A 19,033-nucleotide genomic window follows, 5' to 3' on the forward strand; every position below is an offset into this window, starting at 1 on the left:
ATATGAATTTGTACATTATGAACTTTTTCAGTCTGCTTATCTATTGATAATCTTGTCGTATTCCAGAAACAAGGTTGATTTTTTTTTAATCTTTGCTTTCAATTTCTGATCATTAGAGGTTTGTCCTCTTCCTCTATAGTCTATACTGCCATGTGCCATCTATTTGGTGATTACTAAAGAGTTAAATGCATGAGCAGCCCCTGAATTTGTCAAGGGATGCCACTTAGGTCCACGAACTTCGAAAACATATTTGTTGGGTCCCTGAACTTATTAAGTGGTGCACCGCACATCCCTAAACTTGTAAAATGGTGCAACACAGGTCCATTCCTAGACCATATCGACCCCTGTGGTGAGCCACTTAACAAGTTTAGGGACCTAGAAATGCATTTTTAAAGTTAGTGGACCTAAGTGGCACCCCTTGACAAGTTCAGGGGCTGCTCATGCATTTAACTCCATTTTTCTATTTTAAGTAACCAAGTACGCTTTTATTGTGTTTTAGTCTACTTTTTTTTATTGAAGAATTATTTGAATTTGCATTAATACTATCTTCTGTATGCATGGATATCTAACGCTATTGGCTTGCTAGGTCACTGAATTTGCTCGCTGAGGTCAATCTTGCAGAAGAAGGTGTCTTGCAACTACTATTGGCATCTATTCATCGGTTATCTAGTAGGACTGGAAGTGATAATGAAGCTGCGGTGTCATCCAAGTATGTTTTGTTCCCTGATAAGATCTGTCTTGTCATTGTAATAAGCTATATTAATAAGTTAGGTTTGTCTTTTGAAATACATTTGGCTCGTGGAAACATTTCGTCCGTTGTCTACATTTATCTGTTAAATAGTAATAACTCCGTAGGTTAGCCTGGGTCAGAAGGATCATAATGCTGATTACTGTTATAAGATCATATATTTGATGTTCTTTCACAACTTAAACAACATCAGTCCTTCACTACAGCTATATTAATTTCCACTTCCAAAGATATATAAAATTGTTGAATTCGTTTTTTCATAATTGTCACATGCTGTTTCAGCAAGGAAAAGGAATATCATGAAGTCCACACTTGGTACAATTATGGGCAGTTTACTATATAACAGATTAGAGAAATGCGTAGCAAGAAGGGCGGGCCTGGTGCAAGCGGTAGAGTCTTACCGCATGTGACCGGAAGGTCCCGGGTTCGAGTCGCGGTCTCCTCGCATTGCACAGGCGAGGGGTAGGGCTTGCCACTGACACCCTTCTCCCAGACCCCGCACAGAGCGGGAGCTCTCTGCACTGGGTACGCCCTTTTTTAGAGAAATGCGTAGCAAAGATTCAGCAACAGAACTTGCTCACATGTATTTTTGTTTTTCATCACGAGTGAACTATATGAAGATAAAACTTTACTTCTCTCTCTAACCAGTGCTTAATCTGTGAGGTCTGAAAATAGTGGTGCATCGTAGAAAGTTGATAGCAGGCTGAGTCATGGAGGAATGGCTAATGGAAGCTGAATGCATCTGTAGTAGGCTCAAGCCTGCGCAGAACACCTGTACAACTGTTGCAACCTTCTTGTGTGTGTGGGTGTGGGTGTGTTTGGGGGGGAGGGGCCGGGGGTGTTGAACATATGATGGGCCTACACCATTTAAGCCACTCTAATTGGGTCATGGAACTTTACAGATACTAAATACTTCAAATATAAGCCATTACTATTTATGATATTTCGAAATATCATTTGTACAGAATGGGTTCGCAATGATGTTATACATTCGTACTTCTACTAGCAATATTAGTGTAACATAAGCATGTTTTGACACCCACTGCCAGTTTGCAATGCTTTTTTAGGATGCCATTTGTTAATTTAGCCTGCAAAACAAAAACCTGTGCTAGGGTGCAACAGATCCAACAACATAATGCCTTGTATCCTCAAAGCTGCAGTGCAGTACATTGATACGTCCATCCCTCAAATTTGGTGGAATGACTCCATTCCTCTTGCTTATACTAATTATTAGTTTGTCATGAAATGAGCTGGTGATGGACCAACTCATTCCATTCCACAAACCAAACAAATAAAGTGAGGAGTGAGAAGATGATGGGCTATCCCATTCCTCAAACCAAACACCCCCTTAGGAATACATACTATAAGAGGCATGAATGCATGATTTGTGTTCTTTGTCCTATTTTCCTTGTGTTAATGTAGTCTGCTATGTGTCACACTTTTAGCTTCATGTAATTTGTAAGCTTACAGTGTGAAAACAGGTTAATGGTTTTAGCTGTCCGCTTTGCAACAAGAATGATAAAATGTTATGGGCTACAAAAGCAAAACACAGGTAATTCCTTTTTATTGTACTATTTTCTTTGTTATATGTGAGATTTATTCTCTTTATGCCTCTGACATGCCAGATAATAATTCAGTAAAGCTTCATGAAATGGCTCTCCTTTTGATGGTAATAAGAAGTATCCAGAGCCGAATCTCTGCAAAGAATCAGAATTCTGTTCGGACGGTAAAGTGACGATACTGTTGCTTATATTGGTTTATAGTTGTCTTCAAATGACCATTTGCTTAATGCTGTGCTTATACTGCTGGCAGGGAGATGATAAGAACTCATTGAATATAGGTACAGAAGTATTTCAGAATGATTCTTTGCTTCCAGTTGTTGTAGTGGATGGTGTTTCATCAGGGCCATCAGGTGGTTTAGATGCTTATGACAGGCAAGAGTCAGCTCCTGTGTTGGTTCCTGATAGCAACATCATGTTAGCTCTAACACCAGTTGAGTCATCTCTTAGTGCTTCAACTCTCCATGACATTGATACTAATAAAGGGACTACTCAAGTTGGAAGACAAATTATTCAAGGAAATATCAAGGAGATGATTAACAGATGGGAAATGAATAACTTTGACTCGAAAACTGTAGTCAGAGAAGCACTGCAGTCTGGTCGCCTACCTTTGGCAGTTCTTCAGTTGCAGCTTTTGCGCCAGAGGGAATTTGTCTCCAATGATGATTCAGGAGATGCTTTCTCTGAAGTTCATGAAATTGGAAGATCCATTGTGTATGATCTGTTGACGAAGGTAATTTAGTACACTTAGTCTAGTAAAGTATGTGTTCCTGTTGCTGTTTCTGACTATTGTACTTTGCAGGGTGAAACTGGATTGGCTGTAGCAACACTAGAAAGGCTGGGAGATGATGTAGAGTCAGACCTAAGAGAACTTATGCAAGGTACTGTCAGGAGGTCACTAAGGCTACAAATTGCTGACGAGATGAAGAAGCGTGGGTACATAAGACCAAATGAGTGGAAGATGCTAGAAACTATAACACTAATTGAGGTTGATTGTACACATGCTTTAGCTCATTTATTTACCAATTCTAACACTTCAGTTTAGCTTAATACTGATCAACATTTTTTTTCCTCTGTGGAAAAGCGGCTCTACCCGAGCAGCAGCTTCTGGGACACATATTTTTGCAGGGAGAATGTCATTCGTGATGCTGCAAAAATTGTTACACTGCCAGGAGAAGATAAACCTGTATTGGCTCTACATATTCGCAACCACCCCATTATTGAATGTGGTGATGTTGATGGAGCAGTGCTTGGTTCTTGGGTGAACATTAATGATTACACTAAGGAGTTCTCTGGTAGCAACGTTTCTGATGGTTATTGGGCCTGTGCTGCTGTATGGTCGGATGCGTGGGATCAGAGAACTGTGGACCGTGTAAGTCATGATTGTCGTTTTAACTTACTGATAGGTTACTTGCACCTTATTTCTGATAAGAACCATGTGAGCTCATGTAAGAAATTCGTGGAAAAAAAATCTTGTTGCATGAGCTGTACAAACTGCCATAAAAAAGTGAGAAAACTAAGAGTTCTTGTTACCCAATTGATTTCTGCATATTTTGACCCATTGCAGGGGCATTTGATACCACATACGATCTACTGTTACAAATACCAGATTTTGTATCTTGGTTTCGTTATTTTTTCCATGGGAATGTGCCTTGGGGTGTGATTTATTTTTTATGATGCTTTTGTTATGATTATAGCACGCCAAATTCCGATTGAGGCCCTGGATTACTTGTAATTTTATGGATTCATGATTCTTATTATATGTTCTGTAGATATTGCTGGACCAACCTTATCATATACATGCTCATATCCCATGGGAATCTCAGTTTGAATATTTTGTTGCTCATAATGATGCGGGGAAAGTCTGCAACCTCCTGGACATGATTCCCAATAGCATACTTTCAGAAGGGATTATTAGAGTAAACGTGGACAGTTTACAAGCCGCTGCCAACACTCTTTCTGATTTAACACTCCCTGATTACAACATGTACATATGTGACTCAGAAGAGCTTGAACCAGTCTGTATGGAGATACCACATGTTAAAGTATTTAGATCTTTGTGCAATCATGAATCAACGTTATATATTCGAATGGTAATGCAGCAGGAATTGGCAAAGAAACACATCTTTATGAAAGAGTACTGGCAAAGTACTACTGAAATTATACCTTTGCTTGCTCGTGCTGGCATACTTATAAAGGTTGGTTCAAAGGAAGAATGTTCTACGACATCTTTTGCTTCAGAGATGCCAGATGATGCCCATCACCAGGGTCGTGAAGGTGCACTGCATAAGTTAATTATACGTTTCTGTGTGCAATATAACTTGCCATATCTACTGGACCTCTATCTGGACATCTGTAATTTGGCTCCTGAAAAGGATTCGTATCCGTTTGCTCAAAGAAACTGCAGTAAGTTCTGGTGCAATTCTAGTTTATAATACTTGCTATTCAACATTGTTGTTTGTATTCAGCTCTCTGACCTCTAGCAGTGCAGAGCTGACAGTAACCAGCTGGTTGCCAAGCAAACTAGATTTATTATTTTTTTAATAATAATAAAAAGATTAGGCGCTAGGTAGTTAGTTAGGTGTTCTATAACCTTGAGTAGTCGTGGTCGTCTTCTTTTCTTTTGTGTGGTGTGAATGTGTATTCGCTCAAACCTTTTCTTCTTATTAATGATTGTATGCGACTCTTCTGCATGTTAAAAAAGAAAGAAAGAACGTGGACTATAAATTTGCTATAGCATGGTTGGAATTTATATCTTTTGAGGACCAAGTTATGACTGTTGTAGCCCCTTCAATCTACATGTAAACACTCTGTTTTAAAATATCCTTTGGAAAAGTATAAGAAGGTTAAGTTTAATTGTAACCACCAGAGATTAATTTGCTCAGCATGTTCCTGTTTAGTACTATACATGTAATTTTGTTTGATTTGGTTGTTATGCTGCGGATATTTTCAGGGTGATTGCAAGTGGGCACAATGGTTGCTCTTCTCCAGGATCAAAGGTCATGAGTATGAGGCATCATTCTCTAATGCCTGTTGGAATTTGTCAAAGAAAACGGTCAGTAATAGTAGTCTTACTGCTGTTGAGATAGATGAAATGTTGTATACAGTAGATGATATGGCTGAACGAATTGGTGAAATGTCTGCACTAGCTACCTTGATGTATGCTTCAGCACCAATTCAGAAATCCATATGTACTGGAAGTGTGAACAGAAGTGGTTCGTCTTCCCAGTGCACATTGGAGAACCTGGCTCCTTGTCTCCAGCAATTTCCAACGCTATGGAAAACCCTTTTTTCTTCTTGTTTTGGCCAAGATGAATATGGGTGTTTAAACTACTCTGCTGGTAATGGTAATCAACCAAAAACTTCACACTATATTCAGATTGTTGAAGCTCTGCTTTTGAGAAGAAAAAAATGACCATTCATTATTTCCTTATGCTAAGAAAAGAAATGTGTTTTTTCAGTGTTTGGAAAAAGATCAATTTCAGAGTACTTGAGATGGCGCTATAGCATTTTTTCCTCTGCTGGAGGAGACACTTCGTTGTTGCAAATGCTTCCATGTTGGGTCCCAAAGTCTATTAGAAGATTAATTCAATTATTTGAACAGGTTTGTCTTTTCTTTGGAAGGCACATTTCAGTTAACACAGTATAATTGGGTACTGATGTGTTTTGTTCTATATCCGTCAGCCCAAATGTTGCTCTGCCAAATGCATCAGTTAAATTTAGATTTTCAATGCATAAATCTAGACTTTGTGATGCTGAATTATCACGTGTAAGTGAATCTGTAGCTACCCTTTTTAGAAATATAAGTAGTGAAGTGATAACAGACTAACAGTCTATAAGTAGTCACAAGACTTCTTTAGGGAAGCACTCCTAATTTTCTTCAGGCCTACACCAACTTACTTGGTACAAAAAACTTTCTTGCTGTTCCTAATTATTTCTGAGAACTGAGCTATTGTTAGACTAGCGCCTAGGGCTGGCCATGGGCCTTGGAGCCCACGCCTGGTGGCTGGGCTACCTCAGGGTATTATGGTAGTTGATCTCTCAGATTAGGCAAGGATCTCCATTGATTGGGTGTTCTATAAACCCTACAGCGATCCTTGCCTATATATACTGTACCCTCTTGTACACATTGAATCAATCTACTATTCCCTGTGCCATATCTACTTTCATGGCATCGGAGCAAGAACATTATTAAGACGCAAAGCGTGTGGCAACTCTGTGGAGCCAGTGGCAGTGACAGGAAGGATGGAGCCATTACCGACAATAATAGATGAAGGAGTAGGATACCGCGGGAAAAGAACATGTGAAGGGGAAGCGGACTGAGAGGTCATGTGTGAAGTAGCATCAAGGTGCTGGACGGGGTTCCTGCAGGCAAAAACTTGTGCGGCGGTCCAATAGGAGCGGGCACAACATCAGTAGCATCAAGAAACTCAAAGTCCGCGGGAAGGCGTGGGCCATCGCGCTCGGCAAAAGGAAAGGCAACTTCATCCCCAGACTTGGGAGTAGAAGGAGGGGTGGCTGGCATGGTGGGCGCTGCACGGCGAGCAGCCGGCGCGCGGGGGAAGCGCTGCGCGGCGAGAGGCCGGCGCGCGAGCTAGGGCAGCGGAAGAAAAGGTCCTAGAAGGCGGATTGGTGTGTCCCCCGGGGACCCCTGCAGGCTCTCCGACCGCGCCACGCGCGGCCACCAGCACCACCTCTTCCGCGCCATGTGCGGCCCAGGACGCGCCCAACACGCCTGCGCCTGTCGCGGCCGCTGCTGGAGGCGCCTCTCCTCGCCTGCTGTACGTCCTGCCTGCGCTTCGCGCGGCCTCGACGTCTCCAGCGCCGCCCGCGGGCTCCTCAGTGCCGGTGTCGCCTCCTCAGGCACCCCGCGGCCCCCCGCCCGGGTTCCCGCCTCTTCGACCGGAGCGCGTCTTCACCCACCACTACACGCTCCATCCTTGAGCACCTCCTGCTCTGGCTGCGCCTACACCAGCTGCCCCGCCTCCGCTGCCCAAGGGTGCTGTTGCTATCCCTCCAGTGACCAACCAGCACGCCATGGGCACGCGTTCGAAGAGCGGATATCGGATGCCTACTGCGTTCCACGCCGCGCCCCTGTCACCGGTGCCGAAGACCTTCCGTACCCCAATTGGCGAGCAGCTATGGAAGAGGAACACAGTGCCCTTCTGAAGAATCACACTTGGGATCTTGTGCCTCGCCCCCCTCGGGCCGAACGTCGTCACGGGCAAGTGGATCTTCAAGCGCAAGTTTTAGTCTGATGGCTCCCTCGAGAGGTACAAGGCGCGCTGGGTTCTCCGAGGCTTTACACAGCGGCCTGGTGTGGACTTTGATGAGACTTTTAGTCCCGTGGTGAAGCCTGCTACTGTCCTCACGGTGCTCTCCCTGGCTCTCTCGCCGATGGCATGTCCACCAGCTTGATGTGAAGAATGCCTTTCTGCATGGCAACCTGACAGAGACAGTGTATTGTTAGCAAGCCATCTGGGTTCGAAGATTCAGCACATCCGGACTATGTCTTTCACCTGAACGAGTCCCTATATGGCCTCAAGCAGGCCCCCCCGTGCCTGGTACAGTCGGATGGCTACACACTTGCTCTCTCTTGGATTTGTTGAAGCTAAGTCGGACACCTCGCTCTTTGTTTACCAGCGTGGATCAGATATTGCCTACCTGCTGCTCTATGTTGATGATATTGTCCTCACAGCTTCCTCACCCGGTCTCCTTCGGCGGATCATCTTAGCTCTTCAGCAGGAGTTCGCCATGAAAGACCTTGGTGAATTGCATCACCTTCCTCGGTATGCATGTTCAACGATGCGGTGATGGACTCCTTTCTCAGCGGCAGTACATGCTGGATATTCTTGATCGCACCGGGATGGCAGAGTGCAAGCCGTGCTCCACTCCAGTTGACACTAATCCGAAGGTTGCTGCAGCCGATGGCGCACCTGTGTCTGACGCCTCAGATTTTCGCAGTCTTGCTGGAGCCCTACAATACTTGACGTTCACCCGGCCAGATATTGCATACGCTGTGCAGCAAGTCTGCCTTCATATGCACGACCCCGTGAGCCTCACCTCGCGGCTCTCAAGCGGATTCTGCGCTACGTTCGAGGCACTCTTCACCTTGGTCTCCTGCTGCGACCGTCTACTTCGACTGATCTTGTTGTCTACACTGACGCTGATTGGGCTGGTTGTCCGGACACCCGCAAGTCCACCTCGGGCTATGCTGTGTTTCTTGGCGACAATCTCATTTCTTGGTCCTCCAAGCGCCAAAACACGGTGTCAAGATCTAGCGCTGAAGCCGAGTATCGCGCGGTGGCTAATGGAGTCGCTGAGGCCACCTGGCTGCGCCAGCTTCTCTTGGAGCTGCATGCTCCTCTCCGGCGTGCCACACTGGTGTATTGTGACAACATAAGTGCAGTTTACATGTCCTCCTAACCCGGTCCAACATCAGTGCACTAAACACACTGAGATCGATCTTCACTTCGTCCGGGAGCGAGTTGCTATTGGTGATCTTCGTGTCCTGCATGTTCCAACCTCTTCACAATATGCGGACATCCTCACTAAGGGACTTCCCTCTTCGGTGTTCACGGAGTTCAGGTCCAGTCTGAACGTGCAGAGTGGCTGACGATCAGACTGCGGGGGCGTGTTAGACTAGCGCCTATAGGGCTGGCCATGGGCCTTGGAGCCCACGCCTGGTGGCTGGGCTACCTCAGGGTATTATGGTAGTTGATGTCTCTGATTAGGTAAGGATCTCCGTTGATTGGGTGTTCTATAAACCCTACCGTGATCCTTGCCTATATATATTGTACCCTCTTGTACACATTGAATCAATCTACTATTCCCTGTGCCATATCTACTTTCAGCTATAACTCAGTTATAACTCAGTTGGTAGAGCCTTGAGGTCACAGGCTGCCCTCCTGGTCTAAACTCGGTGCTCGCAGGTTGTGTGAGTACCTTCCATAAAGGATTATGTACTTCCCTCTCTTAACACAAAGCTAGAGTGTTATGCTTCTAGATTACCATGTGGATTTGGGGGAGAATTAGGAGAGAGGGAGGGAGGTGGCTGCTTGAGGGAGGTACCATTGGGAGTGGCAGCCAGGAGGCGTACACCCAATCCAGTGGCAGAAGAGATGGGCTATGCTGTAGCCAGGAATTTGCACCTTGGTATTCATTGTAAAAAATCTGTGCAGTGCAAATGCAATATATATAGGATCACAAGACCATAAGAATAACCAAAAGTGTGGCAATGACCATAAATCCATAATAGTAACCAAAGTACAATACGTTGACAACTTGCATAATAGAAATATCTCATAGTTAAGACTTTACAAAATAGGAAAGGAAATTACAATAACATAAAAAAGACTTGAGTTTGAAATTTTCATCAAACACATGGAGTGCAATGTGCATACCTTGCCTTGCCTGTGCGGCCATCGGCATTGCCTGCTTTCTCTTGTCGTAGACTTGCCAGATGACTAACTGATGCAGCTCCACTGTTCACCAGTCACCATGACACCGCCTCATTGTCTGTCCTTCCTTCGCTCCTCGACAGCGGCCAGTGCCGTATCACCTCAGCCCGCGCAGGCACAAGCATGTGAGCCTCCGACGCTGAACCGCCCACCCGTCACGCTGCTGCCTGCCGCTTGCCACCATTTGCTGTTGTCGCAGTGTCGCATACGGTGTATCTAGGTTAGGTTGAGGAATGGGGAACGGGCCAACTCTGGGGGGCTGGAACAGTGGAACGTGCGACTTTGGTCTGTTAGCCTCTTGGGCTGATGAGTTGCCGAGTTGGGCTGAGAGTTTTTGGATTGATGTGGAGAAACATGTGGGCTAACGGATAGGAATAGTTACATGAATACAAGTGCATATAAGATTTTTTTACAAAAATCATTGGTTCTTCTCACACGTGGTTAAGGTTCCTAATATTCTTCTGGGAAATGACCTATTAGCATATTCCAAAGTACCTTGGTGGAATATGGATACAAACACTGCATGTTTTTTCTTCCCCAATCTTGATTTTGCTTTATATGGGCCTGGATCGTCCAAGGTCCTCACCAAAGTCCTCCAAGAACGGAAATGATTTTATTCCTGATTTCCTTATGGCATTTGACAAAAATCAACCATATCGAGACATATTCTAAGCTGTATAGTAAGAAGTTTTGGTAAATGCCTAAATGGTAAAATACATTTTTTTTTCTCAAACACACAGGAGAGCTGCATATCTTTATACTAGTAGAGAAAAAAGGTAAATAATCCCATACAAAGCAACCTTTTTACCTCACTTGGCACCAGGAGATAAGAGCAGGTTGCAGTACTGGGTTCTTACCCCATTTTCTTCTTAATATAATGATACACAAGCTCTCATGTGTGTCCCATAAAGCAACTCTAGCTGAAACTCTCAAACCATGAGAGTTCTTGAGTCATTAGAAAATACTCTTGCTTCATGTAGTATATCTAGAGCTCGGCACAACAACAACAACAACAAAGCCTTTAAGTCCCAAACAAGTTGGGGATAGGCTAGAGTTGAAACCCAGCAGAAGCAATCAAGGTTCAGGCACGTGAATAGCTGTTTTCCAAGCACTCCTATCTAAGGCTAAGTCTTTGGTTATATTCCATCCTTTCAAGTCTCCTTTTATTGCCTCTACCCAAGTCAACTTCGGTCTTCCTCTGTCTCTCTTCACGTTACTATCCTAGCTTAGGATTCCACTACGCACTGGTAGCCTCTGGAGGTCTCCGTTGGACATGTCCAAACATCTCAACCGGTGTTGGACAAAGCTTTTCTTTCAATTGGTGCTACCCCTAATCTATCACGTATATCATCGTTCCGAACTCGATCCCTTCTTGTATGACCGCAAATCCAACGCAACATACGCATTTCCGCGACACTTATATGTTGAACATGTCGTCTTTTCGTAGGCTAACATTCTGCACCATACAACATAGCAGGTCTAATCGCCGTCCTATAAAACTTGCCTTTTAACTTCTGTGGTACCCTTTTGTCACATAGGACACCAGATGCTTGGCGCCACTTCATCCACCCTGCTTTGATTCTATGGCTAACATCTTTATCAATATCCCCGTCTCTCTGTAGCATTGATCCTAAATATCGAAATGTATCCTTCCTAGGCCCTACTTGACATTCCAAACTAATATCTTCCTCCTCCCGAGTAATAGTGCCGAAGTCACATCTCATATACTCAGTTTTAATTCTACTGAGTCTAAAACCTTTGGACTCCAAAGTCTCCCGTCATAACTCCAGTTTCTAAATCACTCCTCTCTGGCTTTCATCAACTAGCACTACATCGTCCGCGAAAAGCATACACCATTGGATGTTCTCTTGTATGTTCCTTGTGACCTCATCCATCACTAAGGCAAACAGATAAGGGCTCAAAGTTGACCTTTGATGTAGTCCTATCCTAATCGGGAAGTCATCCGTGTCTCCATCACTTGTTCGAACACTAGTCACAACATTGTTGTACATGTCCTTAATGAGCCCGACGTACTTCGTTGGGACTTTATATTTGTCCAAAGCCCACCACATAACATTCCTTGGTATTTTATCATAAGCCTTCTCCAAGTCAATAAAAACCATGCGTAGGTCCTTCTTCTTCTCCATATACCGCTCCATAACTTGTCTTATTAAGAAAATGGCTTCCATGGTTGACCTTTCGGGCATGAAACCAAATTGATTCATAGAGACCTGCGTTATTGCTCTCAAGCGATGCTCGATAACTCTCTCCCATAGCTGCATAGTATGGCTCATCAACTTAATTCCCCGGTAATTGGTACAACTTTGAATATCCATTTATTCTTGTAGATCGGTACTAATATACTTCTCCTTCACTCGTCAGGCATCTTGTTCGATTGAAAAATATGGTTGAACAGCTTGGTTAGCCATACTATGGCTATGTCCCCGAGGCATCTCCACACCTCGATTGGGATACCATCTGGTCCCATCGCCTTACCTCCTTTCATCCTTTTCAACGTCTCTCTGACATCAGATTCTTGGATTCTTTGCACAAAGCGCCTATTGGTGTCATCAAAAGAGTCATCCAACTGAAAGGACTGTGTCCGTATTCTCACCATTGAACAATTTAGTCAAAATACTCTTGCCATCGATGTCGGATCTCATCCTCCTTCACCAAGAGATGCTCCATTTCATCCTTAATGCACTTAACTTAGTTGAAGTCCCTTGTCTTTCTCTCACGAACCCTAGTCATCCTATAAATATCATTGTCTCCTTCCTTTGTACTCAAATGTTTGTAAAGATCCTTGTACGCTCTACCCTTTGCCACACTTACAGCTCGCTCTGCAGTCTTCTTTGCCACCTTGTACTTCTCTATGTTGTCCACACTCCTGTCATGGTACAAGCGTCTATAGCATTCTTTCTTATCCTTATTAGCCCTTTGGACTTCCTCATTCCACCACCAATTATCTTTAGCCTCGCCTCCACTTCCTTTGTTTACTCCACACACCTCTGAGGCCACCTTCCGAATGTTGGTTGCCATCTTCTCCCACATGTTGTTTAGGTTCTCTTCTTCCTTCCAAGAGCCCTCTTTGATAACCCTTTCCCTGAATACCTCTGACGTCTCCCCTTTCAGTTTCCACCAGTTTGTTCTTTCAATCTTAGCTTGTTTATCCCTACGGCCACACACCTGAAAATGAAAGTTTGCCACCAAAAGCTTATGTTGAGAAACAACACACTCCCCTGGTATCACATTGCAACCCAATCATACTCGTTTTCCCGTTCTTCTTGCGAGGACAAAATCAATCTGGCTAGAGTGTTGTCCGCTACTGAAGGTCACTAGATCAGTTTCTCTCTTTCTAAAGAAAGTGTTGGCTATCATCAGGTCAAAAGCTACCGCGAAGTCCAGAACTTCCTCCCCCTCCTGATTCCTACTACCATACCCAAAACCTCCATGAACTGTCTCGAAATCTGCGCTTGTAGTACCTACATGTACATTAAGATCTCCTATAAAAAGCTTCTCACTACTAGGTACAGCTCTAATCAGGCCATCTAAGTCTTCCTAGAACTGTCTCTTAGCACTCTCGTCGATGCCTACTTGGGGGGCATACGCGCTAATTACGTTCAAGACCATATCATCAACGACAAGCTTGACTAAGATAATCATATCTCCTTGCCTTCTCACTCCCACCACACCATTCTTGAGGCTCTTATCAATCAAAACTCCTACTCCATTTCTATTCGCGATTGTCCCTGTGTACCAAAGCTTGAAACCTGTATTGTCCACCTCCTTCGCCTTTTGACCCTTCCATTTAGTCTCTTGAACGCATAATATATTTACACGCCTCCTAGTCGCGGTATCAACTAATTCTCTAAACTTACCTGTAAGCGACCCTACATTCCAACTACCTAAACGGATCCTAGTTGGTTCGACTAGCTTCCTTACCTTTTGCACCCGTCGACTCAGGTGTGAAGACCCTTACTCATTTTTCACTACACCCTGGCGCCGATGTAGCGCGCCACTAAGGAAGCGACGACCCGATCCTTGCTCACTTGACACCATGCCCAGACCGCGACACGGCGCATCACCAAGGGAGTGCCGACCCGGCCCTTGCCCATTTAACACCATACTCGGGTTCCGATATGGCGCGTCGCTAAGAGGGTTACGCCCCAACGGTTTTCTTTCGGGTTTCATCTCCATTAAAATGGCTAGATTTAATGTTGGCTCGCCACGCCTATCACAACCCTCCTCCTTTACCAGGGCTTGGGACCTGCTATGTTGAGACAACATAGGCGCTGCACAAGTTCATGCAAAATCTTCCTCTGCAAATATTGAAATTATATGGATTTTAATTGTGAAGTTTGCTTAGGCAAAGAGGATACTCCAGCTAACTCTTAAATGTATAATCTAATCGTTCACTAATTCTGGCATGTGGCGTGATGTGGTGATTTGGTTATGTAAATTGTTGTAAATGACTAAATGTTGTCACGGTGGTTATCTAACCATATTTTGAAGGATAGTTGGGACAAGCCTGACAACACAATATATCCCCCTTCCATTATGTGCAATCAAATGCATTCTATTGACCTATTCAGTTGTAAAAATTATTGGCTAACCATGAAGGAAACCATATTAGTGTTTGAATTTCTAGGCTAACTTCACTTTTTTTCTTTCTTTTTCCTTGAATGTGCAGGAGAATTACTTCACTTCTAGTTTTGTCTTAATTTGTATATGTGCACATGTTTATTGTCCAGTTGTATTTGTAGCAGGGATAATCCTTTACACTTTTCTTCTTCACCATAATCTATTGTCAGGGCCCTTTTGGAATGCAACTTCTATCAAATGTCCCATCACCTGAAGAGTTATTCACTCACAATGTCACCGATTATATATACAATTCCACTGGATATACTGAAGCCAGTGCATTGTCCTTAGAAGCATCGATCCAAAAAAGTGTCGAAGAAGAATTATATTCTTCCCTTGAGGTACATTAATCTTGCTCATCTTGGAATCTCTTTTCTTTGTTTTTGTATCTCACATCAGCTTCTTTACATGTTATACTGTTATCTGTTAAAAGTCGAATACTTAGCTCTAGATTGTCTTGGATATATGCTAATATGTGTACTAGGACAACAATGGAGAATGCAGAACTGTATTAGAGTTAAGGCCATGAAGCTCCTCCAAATGTCTTGGCTTCTTGATGCCTTATGCATATGTCATAAGCCTGCCTACAGTGGATGAGCATAAGCTTAAGGGGCTCTTGTGTTCTTACCCCCATTTTGAAGTTTAAGTGTGATTTTGCACTCATTTATTTAACCTTGCAATTTTGCCCCTGCCTTTTCAAAACGAATGCAGAGTTTAACCTGCTCTGTTTAGAGGAGTTAACGGTGTCAGTTCAGCTACAAAAGACTACTTTTCCCATGTGAATTTGCCCCTAGGTTTTTGAGTACTCTCTGATTTTAACCTCTATTTCGGCATCAAATATTTGGACAGCATTTTGAAAGAATTTTTACATAATAAAATTGCAAATATTTCAAATCTAAGCAAAGTTCAACAAGTTGTACATGGTTAATCAACCATCGGTGGAAGCTTGGAGGGTTAGGATGAGGTCAGGGGTTATCTTTTAATTTTTTTTTTTTTGCACTTATTCTTTTTATTTAATTCATTTATTCGTCCTTCGGTTAACAGAGTCTAGAACCAGGGCAAACAGTGGCTTCAGATTCATGATTAAAAAATGAGGGTAAAATCGCAAAGTTGAAAAGACGAGGGTAAAATCATAATTGACCTTCCAAGTAGGGGCAAAAACACCAATCTCCCTAATCTTAAACTCCTCTCACCTAACCTTTTCCTGAAGCTAATAAATCCTACAAGTTTATGCCCGACTTCTCCCTGACTTGTGTTGTGCTATAGTATTGTGACCTTTTGTTTTAAAAAAAATAGTATCGTGACCTTCCTGTCTAAACTAGCATTTTCATTATTCCTCTCTTCAGGAGAAAGATGTGAGAGTGGAACACCATTTGCACCGTGGTCGAGCCCTAGCTGCTTTCAGGCATCTTATTGCTAAGAGGGCTTCACAGTTGAAATCAGCTAGTGCACGTCAAGTGATATCCGCACAGTCTAATGTTCAAGCAGATGTACAATTGATGCTTGCTCCTCTAAGTCAAGCTGAACGATCAATTCTTATATCGGTATGTCCATTCACCTGAATTGATTTTATACCCAATGACTGTTCATGCTGTCAGTATCCATCAAGTTTCTGCATTGCATCTGAAGCATTACTGAAATACTGAGTTCCGCTTTACCGATAGTCATACAAATTTGTCCATAGCATATATTGTCCATTTGCGACTTACCAAGTGGCAGTATCCCAGTTATTTTCCTGGAAATGATGACAAGGTTTAGTTCCACTTCTGAATTTGATACAATATGGAGAACCATAGCACTCATAATCATACTAACCTCATAAATTTTTGTACATTTTTTTAATTTAGGAATACACTTCTCATTTCTTCACTTACTCTGTAAATAAATTATGTTGCATTGGGCAATGTTTCTTCAAATGTTTTGAACTTCGATTATCCATATATTAGTAAATATGTGATGAACTGAGTAAAAGTGATACTAATATTTTATTCATAAAATTATTCCCTTATACAATATTGTCATAATATTTACCAATATATTGCCTGTTGAGTAGTATTCGTAATGTCTGAAGCGTCATAAATTTATATGAAGGTGGCAGGCTGATGCTTTGGCTCTTTATGTGTGTCACTTTCTTATCATTTTTCTCTTCTCCAAAACAGGTGGCTCCACTAGCTATTACAAACTTTGAGGACTTGACTCTAGTTGCTTCCTGTATATTCTTGTTGGAACTTTGTGGTCACTGTGCCAACATGCTTCGTTTAGATATTGCTGCACTACGACGCATCTCTTCCTACTATAAGTCAGTTCGAGAAAATAAACATGCTGATCTATCTTCACAAAGGGCCCCAGAGCTTCATGTGCAGTCCCATGGAGCTGGCATAGCTCCTGCTCTAGCTCGAGCACTAGCTGAAGATTATGTCCAATCTGATCATCTGCATGTTTTGGAGCAGACTCAAACCTCAATGGCTCCCAAGAAGGAACAGCCACAACATCCTCTTATTGCTATTCTGCAGCACCTTGAAAAAGCAAGTTTGCCATCGTTGGAGGAAGATAAAACTTGTGGATTTTGGCTTTTAACTGGTGTTGGTAATGCGGCTCTTTACAGATCGCAACAGAATGAAGCAAGTCAACACTGGAATTTGGTTACTGAATTCTGTCAGGCACACCATCTCCCACTAAGTACAAAATATCTTGCTTTACTGGCCAATGACAATGATTGGGTATTAATTTTTTTCTTCTCTTGGTTGCTATGGTTTTTTTTTGGTTATTTAGATAAATTCCCACACTGATTGTAATTGTCATTTTGGCAGGTTGGCTTTTTAACAGAAGCTCAGATAGCTGGATTTCCTATTGAAGTTGTTATTGAAGTGGTAATTTTTTATATATCTTTGTACCACATAACTTTAAAAGGCTTTGTTGTTGTTGTTTGTACCACATAACTTTAGTTGCAAATACCACATAGTAATTTATTGCTGTTGGTGTTCTGTTCACTGTTCAGGCAGCCAAAGAGATCAGGGATTCAAGATTGAGGACTCACATACTGACTGTTCTGAAAAATATGATGTCACTTAGAAGGAAAGCATCTGGTAATATACCTTCAGGAAGCAGTTATTCATCTTTCTCTGCTGTTGATGGCAATAATCCCATGGAACTTTTCTGCATTCTTGGAGTCTGTGAAAAGCAAAAAAACCCTGGGGAGGCACTCCTGATTAAAGCAAAACAAATGCAGTGGTCTTTGCTTGCCATGATTGCTTCATGCTTTCCAGATGTAACTCCTCTCTCATGCTTAAGTGTTTGGCTTGAGATTACAGCCGCAAGGTAATAACTTGAGCATAGTATGATTTTTTTTTTTTTTTTTTTTTTTTTGCTAACAATATTTCACATGCTTCATTGTTCTACTGTGTAATTTTGTTGCCTTCGTGTTTGTTGCATGTTGCTCATCTTAAGGGAGATGTCGTCGATCAAGGTGGATGATGTTTCTTCGAAAATAGCAAAGAATGTTGGATCTGCTGTTGAGGCCACAAATAAATTGCCAAGTTCTGGCAGAAATGTTGAATTTCGTTACAACAGGAAGAATCCAAAGCGAAGACGGTTCCTGGAAGCCTCACAGGAAAAGCTCACAATATGTTTCTCACTAGATAGCACATGTGGGCCAGATTCTGCTGCAACTTCCAATCCTACAAATATTGATGATCATCAGGAAGGAGGAAAGCCAATCTCTGTTGATATTGATGAAAGGCTTGCATCTTTATCAAACATGGTAGCAGTGCTTTGTGAACAACAACTGTTTCTACCATTACTTAGAGCTTTTGAAATGTTTTTGCCTTCCTGCTCCCTTCTTTCCTTCATCCGTACTCTCCAGGTTAGTAGTAATAGTTTATTTAGTTTGTGGGTTTTTTTTCTCGAACATGCAGGAGAACTGAGTGTCAATGCATCATGATTTAATTTGCAAGTAATATTCAACTAATTTGAGCACTTCTGTGTTACCCTTGAAAGGCATTTTCTCAAATGCGTCTGTCCGAGGCTTCTGCACATTTGGCATCGTTTTCAACAAGAATAAAAGATGAAGCCTCTCATACTCAACTAAACTCTTCCAAAGAAGTGTCAGTTATAGCAGAATGGGTGGCCGTTACAGCTGTAAAAGCTGCAGATGCTGTCCTCTCAACCTGTCCATCAATTTATGAGAAGAGGTGTTTACTGCAGCTTCTTTCAGCAGTGGACTTCGCCGATGGTGGCACTTCATCATCTTACTTTAGCCGAAGATATTGGAAGATTAATCTGTCTGAACCTTCTTTGTGTAAAGATGGTGATATCTACAACTGGAATGATTTGATGGATGATGCTTCTCTTTTGACATCATTAGAAAAGGACGGTCAATGGGAGCAGGCTCGAACTTGGGCAAGACAACTGGAGTCAAGTGGCATAGCTTGGGAGTCTACTCTTGACCATGTCACTGAATCACAGGTATGTGGCTTCCCCCTTAATTTCTGTATAGTCCATCTATATCTATACAAATTAAATTACGAGTTTCAACTTGTACACCTGATCACTTTTTCTGACACATCTTGTCTTACTAGGTTTTGGCCTATGCCAAACTATCTTAAATTTGACTATGTTTACAGAAA

At 42.7% G+C, this 19,033-nt stretch overlaps 1 protein-coding gene across 1 annotated transcript in view; it reads left to right on the forward strand.

Annotated features, from left to right (window-relative positions):
- LOC136515666 (uncharacterized) overlaps positions 1 to 19,033 on the forward strand; it is a 34,312-nt gene that overhangs the window by 4,821 nt on the left and 10,458 nt on the right. Inside the window, 17 exon segments of the mRNA XM_066509197.1 lie at positions 587 to 709; positions 2,230 to 2,300; positions 2,374 to 2,474; positions 2,561 to 3,040; positions 3,110 to 3,295; positions 3,392 to 3,679; positions 4,080 to 4,694; positions 4,696 to 4,713; positions 5,261 to 5,654; positions 5,769 to 5,911; positions 14,579 to 14,749; positions 15,755 to 15,952; positions 16,568 to 17,128; positions 17,219 to 17,278; positions 17,407 to 17,726; positions 17,856 to 18,270; positions 18,405 to 18,872. Of these exon segments, the coding sequence (XP_066365294.1) occupies positions 587 to 709; positions 2,230 to 2,300; positions 2,374 to 2,474; positions 2,561 to 3,040; positions 3,110 to 3,295; positions 3,392 to 3,679; positions 4,080 to 4,694; positions 4,696 to 4,713; positions 5,261 to 5,654; positions 5,769 to 5,911; positions 14,579 to 14,749; positions 15,755 to 15,952; positions 16,568 to 17,128; positions 17,219 to 17,278; positions 17,407 to 17,726; positions 17,856 to 18,270; positions 18,405 to 18,872 (4,612 nt within the window).

Source organism: Miscanthus floridulus, chromosome 2 (genome assembly GCF_019320115.1).
Source record: "Miscanthus floridulus cultivar M001 chromosome 2, ASM1932011v1, whole genome shotgun sequence".
NCBI lineage: Eukaryota > Viridiplantae > Streptophyta > Magnoliopsida > Poales > Poaceae > Miscanthus > Miscanthus floridulus.